We start from the raw sequence: 9,322 nt of genomic DNA, 5'->3' as shown, positions 1-9,322 counted from the left end.
AAAAAATCAGCCGGGGCGTGGTAGCGCATGCTGCAATTCCGGCTACTTGGAAGGCTGAGGCGGAAGGATCGCCGGAGCCCAGCAGGTTGAGGCTGCGGTGGCTGGGAGCGGCCACTGCACTCTAGTCTGGGCGACAGAGTGAGACTCCAACTTAAAAAAAAAAAAAGGAAAATGTATAGATTTATAAAACAAATACCCTGAATGTATTGCAAATTGAAAAGTATCATAAAACTGAAATAAAAATGACTTGAATTGAACCCAAATATGTAGAGAGAAGTATATCTTTAACTATATTATACATTCAGGCAATTTTCTTCTTAAAATTTATACCTGACTACGGTGTTCAACAGAATTTGACTCTTTGCCAGTTTTAAGTTCCAGTGGCATTATCTTGTATTTTGTTTTACACCCTCGGTGTATCTTCACACCAACAGTAACATCTATTTTGCCTTTCAATCCAAACCTAGGGGACCAAATGCTTTCTTCAATATCCAATGAGTTTACCACTTCAATGTTACATGTTGAATTAGTCTTATTATCATCACTTGGCCTAGAAAAAAGACAAAACAGGAAAACAATTAGAATACTCAGCTCATTTTGCATGTGCTAGCTCTGACTCTGCTATACATAGAGAATGTAGGGATGGGACACAGTCCACATTCCTCTTTAACAGTGATTCTCAGGCTGAGGGGGAAGGATCACCAGAGCCCAGCGGGTCGAGGCTGTGGTGGTCAGCAGCATACCACTGCACTCCAGTCTGGGCAACAGAGTGAGACTTCAACTAAAAATAACCCAAAAAACAAATCAAAAAAAAAAAAACAGTGATTCTCAAAGTGTGGTTTTTGACCAGTAGCATCAGTAACACCTGGGAACTTGTTAAATATATATATATATTTTCTTGAGTTGAAATCTCACTCTGTCGCCCAGGTTGGAGGGCTGTGGCACGCTCATGACCACCACAGCCTCAACCTGCTGGGTTCAGGTGATCCTTCTGCTTCAGCCTTCCAAGTAGCTGGAACCACAGGTACACGCCACTACGCCCGGCTAATTTTTTGATTTATTGTAGAGACGAGGTCTTGCCATGTTGTCCAGGCTGGTCTGGAACCCATGGGTTCAGGCGATCCTCTCACCTCGGCTCCCAAAATGTCAGGCAAGAACAAATATGCCCGGCCAGGAACTTACTAAAATGTACATTTTCAGGCCTCACTCTAGACCTCCTCAAACAAACTCTAGGGGTAAGGCCTAGCAATCCATTTAACAAACTCTCCATGATTCTGAGGTACACATAAGTTCATGTCACTATTTTACAGGTTCTGAATTTAATCTTTCTTTCTTTTTTTTTGACTTGGAGTCTCACTCTGTCGCCCAGACTGGAGTGCAGTGGCCGCTCCTGGCCACCGCAGCCTCGACCTGTTGGGCTCCAGCGATCCTTCCACCTCAGCCTTCCAAGTAGCTGGAACTACAGGCTCACACCCAGCTAATTTTTTATTTTATTGTAGGGATGAGGTCTCCCAAGTTGCCCAGGCGGGTCTTGAACCTGCAGGCTCAGGCAATCCACTCACCTCAGTAATCTTTCTTAATATTTAACATCTGTCCCTTACACCCCATTCCAACTAGAATCTTCTTTTCTTTTGGAGTTGGAGTCTCACTCTGTCACCCAGGCTGGAATGCAATGGCACACTCACTGCCACTGCATCCTCAACCTGTGGGGCTCAAGCAATTCTTCCGCCTCAGTCTTCCAAGTAGCTGGAACTACAGATGCACACCACCATGCCCAGCTAATTTTTGTGATTTATTGTAAAGATGAGGTCTCATCAAGTTGCCCAGGCTGGTCTCAAACCCCGGGGCTCAGGCAATCCTCTTACCTTGGTCTCCCAAAGTGCTGGGATTACAAGCTGAGCCACCACACCCGGCCTAAAATCTTTTTAACTCAGGCCTTCATTTCTTCAGGCATAGATTATTGTAACAGTCTCACTATTTGAACAGCTATAGATACAATTCCAATCTCAGGATTTTGATGCAGACTTATTACAAATTAATATGCAATGGCTTGCATGTGGTTGCACCCTAAGTCACACAGGATGTATTCCTTCATGTAACTTCATATTAAACTGGGGAAGAATGAGCTGTCTATCTCTGCCATCTATGAAGTGTGGGCTTGTTCATCCAACACTTCATCCACACACCCCCATGTGACAATCTTTAAGGAATTCACAGTCACTCCTATATCTCCCCATTATTTTCTTTACTTAATCATTAAATGAATTTATCTCTGCCACTATCAATATTTAAAATAAGTACTTGCCGGGCTCGGTGGCTCACCCTGTAATCCGCGCCTTGGGAGGCTGAGGTGAGTGGACTGTCTGAGCCCACGCGTTCGAGACCCGCCTGGGCAACTTGGCAAAACCTCATCTCTACAATAAATCAAAAAAATCAGCCAGGTGTGGTAGTGCACGCCTGTAGTTCCAGCTACTTGGAAGGCTGAGGCAGAAGGATCGCTGGAGACCAGCAGGTCGAGGCTGCAGTGGCCGGGAGCAGCCACTGCACTCCAGTCTGGGTGACAGAGTGAGACTCCAACTCAAAAAAAAAAAATAAGTACTCAACATTGTTCTTTATGTTATAAAAGATATTCCAACTTTAATATCTTAACTGTTAAATAAGAATTGAATATCGTAAAAAAGAAAAAAAGGAATACGTAATTGATGAAGGAATTAGAAGAGATGGAAATAACTTTTAAAACCAATTATATCCTTCTTATCTGAGATTTACTAATTTTCAGAGCAGTTGCAGTTGCTCTGCAGAAAGGATTAGAAGAAAAGTCAGATAAGGGCTACAGCTTACTTATTAATCCTCTCCACTGGAAAGATATTTTAAACTTTTAGATGCAAAGTCATATAAAATATTAAACCTAAAGGGAATCTTACATTAAAAGGAAACTCTCTAGTGTTAAGACATATTTCATATCATCAAAATCAAGATTTGTTAAAGTATAATAATTCTAATTATTAGGATACATGATTTAGTTGGTTTAGTTTGCTAGTTTCATGATTACAGTCAGCAACTATTCCTTTTTTTTAGCAGTTATTTCTTAACAAATTAGAATATTTTCTAATTCTAAAACACTGTCTTCAGTAATTTTTCTTTAAAAAACTGTTGCAAGATGCTTAATATAATCTCCAGAAATATACTGAATCTTGAAACTCAGGGATGCCAAAATTTATATAAAATGTGTTAAATGTTAATATGTTCTCTTTCACCAAATGTTATCTGATTTATGTATTCAAATATACTTTTATTAAACAAAGCAAAATTTATTTATTTATTTTTTGAGTTGGAATCTTACTCTGTCGCCCATACTGGAGACTGGAGTGCAGTGGCACGCTCCCAGCCACCGCAGCTCACCCTGCTGGGCTCTGGCAATCCTTCCACCTCAGCCTTCCAAGTAGCCAGAACTACAAGCGTGTACTACCACACCCAGCTAATTTTTTATTTATTGTAGAGACGAGGTTTTGCCAAGTTGCCTGGGCAGGTCTTGAACCCACAGGCTCAGGCAATCCACTCGCCTCAGCTTCCCAAAGTGCTGGGATTACAGGCTGAGCCACCGAGCCTGGCCAGCAAAATTTATTATTTATAAAATGTCACATGTATTCCTAAGACAGGTAAAAAAAACTCTAAAAGTTGTTACAGAAATTCAGTCCCCTAGAAAAAGAAGCAATGTGACTTTAAATCTAGATCCGTGCAGCAAATGACAGTAAGTTGTTTCTCCATGTCCTTAAGGGAATTAGTTCCAAGAATTCCAGTAGATACCAACATCCAGCATATTGAAGTCCCACAGTGGGTTTCGCATCCCACAGAAACTATGTTTTCCATCCAAGTTTAGTTGCAGATTCAGAATCTGCTGATATAGATGGAGGGCCAACTGTATTTATTGAAAAAAAAATCTGCGTATAAGTGGACCCAGTTCAAACCCATGTTTTTCAAGGGTCAACTGTTTTCAATTTAACTACTATGGTTTTAATCAACATAATGCTGTACAAGTCCTTTAAGAACCACCTGATGGAGAATATATTGTTGTGAGGCCGGAAGAAAAAATGTGCATTTACTTACTACTTGTGGGTGGAAAACATTGTGACTTTAAATTATTTATTTATTTATTTTTTTTTTTTTGAGTTGGAATCTCACTCTGGCACCCAGGTTGGAGAGGAGTGGCACACTCACAGTCACTCCAGTGCCAACCTGCTGGGCTCCAGCGATCTTTCTGCCTTAGCTTTCCAAGTAGTCAGAATTACAGGCACACACTACCATGCCCAGCTAATTTTTTATTTATTGTAGAGACAAGTTCTCACCAAGTTGCCAGACTGGTTTAAATGGTTTGTAAAGGTCTCATTCTTTGCCCTGAAGTCTAGCATTCTAGAAGTAATCTTTCAAAGTAACCAGTTATAGGCCATTGCTTTGCTAAACTCTAGTCTGGCCACGTGGCTCTTTGAGCAATCGTCACCATGTTTCCTAGTTTTGGCCCCTTTCCCTACCTTGGGGAGGTGAGTCTTCTCTCTATTCTAATTTACTATCTAAATAAACTATATTTTCCAATCTAAATAATAATAATAACCAATTATAAACTGCTGGGAAATGATGCAAGCTAAAGTACAGCGGAGTGCCTCCTTCACAAACAAAAGCACATGAAGTCCCATCAAAAACAATGGAAACAAAGAAAAGTCAAGTCCTATAATGAAATACAGAAATGGGAACATGGGGCTAGGAATCAGGAGATTCCTTAGACTAGACTCAGCTCCATCACTGACTCTTCATACGAAACCTGGGCAAGTCATATCACCTCACTAGATCTCAATTTCCTTATTAAAAAAATCTAAGACTAAAAACTCTTAAGAATAAAACTAACAAAGGAAGTGAAAGACTAGTACACTAAAAACTATAAAACTGCTGGAAAAAACCGGGCTCGGGGGCTCAGCCTGTAATCCCGCGTTTTGGGAGGCTGAGGTGAGTGGATTGCCTGAGCCGGCGGGTTCGAGACCCGCCTGGGCAACTTGGCGAGACCTCCTCTCTACAATAAATCAAAAATTAGCCAGGCATGATAGCACACACCTGTAGTTACAGCTACTTGGAAGGCTGAGGCAGAGGGATCGCCAGAGCCCAGCAGGTCGAGGCTGCGATGGCTGGGAGCGGCCACCGCACTCCAGTCTGGGTGAAAGAATGAGACTCCAACTCAAAAAATAAATAAATAAATAAATAAATAAAATAAAACTACTGGAAAAAAATTAAAGACACAAATAAATTAAAAGATATCCTGTGTTCATGGGGTAGAAGACTTATTATTGCTAAGATGAAAATCTCACAAATCTATCAAAGCAATCTACAGATTCAACACAATCCCTATCAAAATCCCAATGGCATTTTTTGCACAAATAAAAAAAATTCATCTTAAAATTCATTTGGAATCTCAAGGGACTCCAAAAAGCCAAAATAATCTTGAAAAAGAACAATGGAGAACTTACACTTCCTGATTTCAAGATATATTACCAAGCTACAGAAAGCAAAAGAATGTGATACTGCTATAAAGACAGAAAAATACATGAATGAAGTAAAATAGACAATCTAGAAATAAATGTCCAGATATATGATCAAACAATCTTCAACAATGATGCCAAGACCACTCAATGGAGAAAGAAAAATCAACAAATGCTATTAGAAAAACTGAAGATCAGCTGGGTTCGGTGGCTCAGCCTGTAATCCCAGCACTTTGGGAGACTGAGGTAAGTGGACTGCCTGAGCCCGCAGGTTCGAGACCAGCCCAGGCGACTTGGTGAGACTTCATATCCACAAAAAAATAAACTATTAGCTGGGCGTGGTAGCGTGCGCCTGTAGTTCCAGCTACTTGGAAGACTGAGGTGGAAGGATCACGGGAGCCCAGCAGGTCTACCAGGTGGCCATGAATCTGCCACTGCACTCCAGCCTAGGCAACAGAGTGAGACTCCAACTTAAAAAAATAAAAACTGAAGATCCATATGCAAGAGAATAAAGATGGACCTTTATCATACACCATATACAAAAATCAGCTCAAAATGGACTAGAGCTAACTATAAGACCTAAAATCATAAAACTACTCGAAAAAAACACAGAGGATAAGTTTCAACAACACTGGACTTGAGAACAATTTCTTATGTTCTCAATATGACACCAAAAGCACAGGTAATAAAAGTAAAAATAGACAAATAGAATGACATCAAAATTTAAAATATGGCCAGGTGTGATGGTTCACACCTGTAATCCCAGCACTTTGGGAGGCAGAGGAAGAAGAATTGCTTGAGGTCAGGAATTCAAAACCACCCTGAGCAACAAGTGAGACTCCATCTCTACAAAAACAAAATTTTTTTTTGAGTTGGGGGTCTCACTCTGTCACCTAGGCTGGAGTGCAGAGGCACAATCACAGTCTACCACAGCCTCAAACTCCTGGGCTAAGGTGATCCTTCCATCTCAGTCTCCCAGGTATCTAGGTCTGCAGGCTAATTTTTTTTATTTGAGCTCAAGTAATCCTCCCACCTTGGCCTCCCAAAGTGCTGGAAATACAGGCATAAGCCACTATACCCAGTCTTCTGAAAAAAGGTTTTAAAAATTAGCCAGGGGTGGTAGTGTCTCCTATAGTCCTAACTACTAGGGAGTCTGAGGCAGGAGGATTGCTTGAGTCCAGGAGTTCAAGGCTACAGTGACCTTGACTGGGTCACTACACTCCAGCCCGGGTGACAGAGCAAGACCTTGTCTCTAAAAAAAAAAAAAAAAGAAAAGAAAAGAAAAGAAAAAAAATTTTAAACTTTTTTACATCAAAGGAAACAATCAACAGAGTTAAAAGGAAACCTACAGAAAAAAGTATTTGCAGCCAGGCATGATGGCTCAAGCCTATAATCCCAGCACTTTAGGAGGTTGAAACTAGAAGATTGCCTGAGTTCAGGGGTTCAACACCAGCCTGGGCAACGTGGTGAGACCTCGTCTCTACAACAAATCAAGAAAAATTAGCCAGGTATGGTGGCACATGCATGTAGTTTCAGCCACTTGGAAGGTTGAGGTGGCAGGATCACCTAAACCCAGCAGGTTGGGGCCTGTACTCCAGCCTGGGCAACAGAGTGAGACTCCAACTCAAAAAAAAAAAAAAAAAAATTTGCAAATCATATAGCTGATAAGGGGTTAATATCCAGAATATATAAAGAACTCTTACAACTCAACAACCCAAAATTCACATAATACAATTTTAAAATGTGCAAAAGACTACATAGACATGTCTCCAAAAATCATATACAAATAACCAACAAGCATAAGAAATCATTAATCATTAGGGAAATCATTAGAGAAATGCAAATTTTTTAAAAATCACATTAGGATGGCTACTATCAAAAAAAGTAAGAGGTTTTGTATTTTTGGTGGTGGTGCTGTTATTGTTTTGCTATCGTAATCCAAGCACCAAGAATATTACTTGGCACATATTAGACACCCAATAAATATTTGCTGAATGGGTGAATAACAAAAAAGAAAAAAGTATTACCTATAAAATTATATCAACACCACTTAAAGAATAAAAACTTGAAAACATAGCAAATGCCAAATAGCATTAAATGGCTAACCATAGTATAAACATATAGCACAAATCTATACAACAATCAACACATGACACAGTCTATATAACAATACAGAACTATATATGGAAAGTAAAAATGAAAAAAGTTAGGCCAAAATATTTATAAATTGATTATTTTATTTAAAAAAATACATATAAAAATCAATATCTTATTATAATAAAAATAAAATTTTCTATTCATTAGGTTCTTTTTGTCATGTAAAGATAATCAAGATCATAATTTATAAAATAAGCAAAGAAAAAAGGCTAATAGTAATAGCCCAATCTTTAAAAAGTTTTGCTTCAACATACAGAATAGAATCCTGACCAAAATATATGAACATTATATAAACAAAAATTGTTTCTTACAAAGAGAGCTGCACTTGAGGGAAGTCAGCTGAAGAATTTTTATGCATGAAATCTCCTGCCCATTTAGAAAATGAAGGAAGATACTCCTCTACTTCTTGTTTTATTTCATCTTGATTCAGATTTAAGCGATACCTGCCAATATAAGAGATATTAAACATGAAAGAATAAATATGAGAAAAGTGAATAAAGACAAAAATATGCAAATAAACAACCCAAGGATCTACTGGCCAATAAATGGATAAATAAAACATAGTATATCTACACAATACAATATTTTTCAGCATAAAAAGGAAATTCTGACACATGCTACAACAAGGATAATCATCAGGACACTGTGCTTAGTGAAATAAGCCACTAATAGAAAGACAAACACTGTATGATTCCATTTATATGAGGTACCTATAGTAGTCAAAATCACAGAGACAGAAAGTGAGTGGGTGTTGCCAAGGGCTGAGAGGAGGGAAGAATGGCGTTTTGTTGTTTAATGGGTTTAAAGCTCCAGTTGGGAAAGATGTAAAGAGTTCTGGAGGCCAGGAACAGTGCCTCACGCCTGTAATCCAAGCACTTTGGGAGGCGGAGGCAAGAGGAATGCCTGAGCTCAGGGGTTCAAGACCAGTCTGAGGAACATGGCAAGACCTCATCTCTACAATAAATCAAAAAACTAGCTGGGTGTGGTGACACATGTCTGTGATTCCAGCTACTTGAGCTCAGAAGATCGAGTCTGCGGTAGCTGTGAGCATGACATTGCACTCCAGTCTGGGTGACAGTGAGACTTACACCCAAAAAAAAAGAATGTAGTCACTATCACTGAACTGTACCTTTAAAAATGGTTGAGATGATCATTTTATATATATTTTACCACAATTTTTAAAAATCCACATAACAGTGGTATGACATCAAATTTCATCTATGTGCCCCAATTCATACCATGTCAGGTCTAATTGGAGGGGTCTAGTTACATCTTTGAGATAAAAAAGAAACTGGTGGCAACCAAGCAATGGAAACTAGAAATGCAAAAGAGGAAAGAAGAGCATATGGACAGAAAGATGATACCAGTCTCAGTACATCAAAGGACAGGTTACAGAAACATCAACTCCTCACGCCTCCCAAACTGCTGGGATTACAGGCATGAGCCACCATGTCCAGCCAAGCCACCAAGACCAGCTTTAAATTTTAAATGAATTAATAAACAGTAATGAGCCGGGCTCGGTGGCTCAGCCTGTAATCCCACGCCTTTGGGAGGCTGAGTGGGTGGATTGCCTGAGCCCGCGAGTTCGAGACCCGCCTGGCAGCGAGACCTCATCTCTACATAATCAAAAAATCAGCTGG

At 39.7% G+C, this 9,322-nt stretch overlaps 1 protein-coding gene across 1 annotated transcript in view; it reads right to left on the bottom strand.

Annotated features, from left to right (window-relative positions):
• Positions 1-9,322, bottom strand: part of DNA2 (DNA replication helicase/nuclease 2) — a 67,474-nt gene that overhangs the window by 40,242 nt on the left and 17,910 nt on the right. The window contains exons 5-6 of the mRNA XM_008062288.2: positions 7,994-8,125; positions 331-550 (exon numbers count right to left, since the gene is read on the bottom strand). Coding sequence (XP_008060479.1) covers positions 331-550; positions 7,994-8,125 — 352 coding nt within the window. The remainder of the gene's footprint in view (positions 1-330; positions 551-7,993; positions 8,126-9,322) is intronic.

This window comes from Carlito syrichta, unplaced genomic scaffold (genome assembly GCF_000164805.1).
Source record: "Carlito syrichta isolate Samal-C Ts95f unplaced genomic scaffold, Tarsius_syrichta-2.0.1 Scaffold305686, whole genome shotgun sequence".
Classification (NCBI taxonomy): domain Eukaryota; kingdom Metazoa; phylum Chordata; class Mammalia; order Primates; family Tarsiidae; genus Carlito; species Carlito syrichta.
The sequence above is the reverse complement of the archived record's forward strand: the minus strand, read 5'-3'. Positions and strand labels throughout refer to the sequence as shown.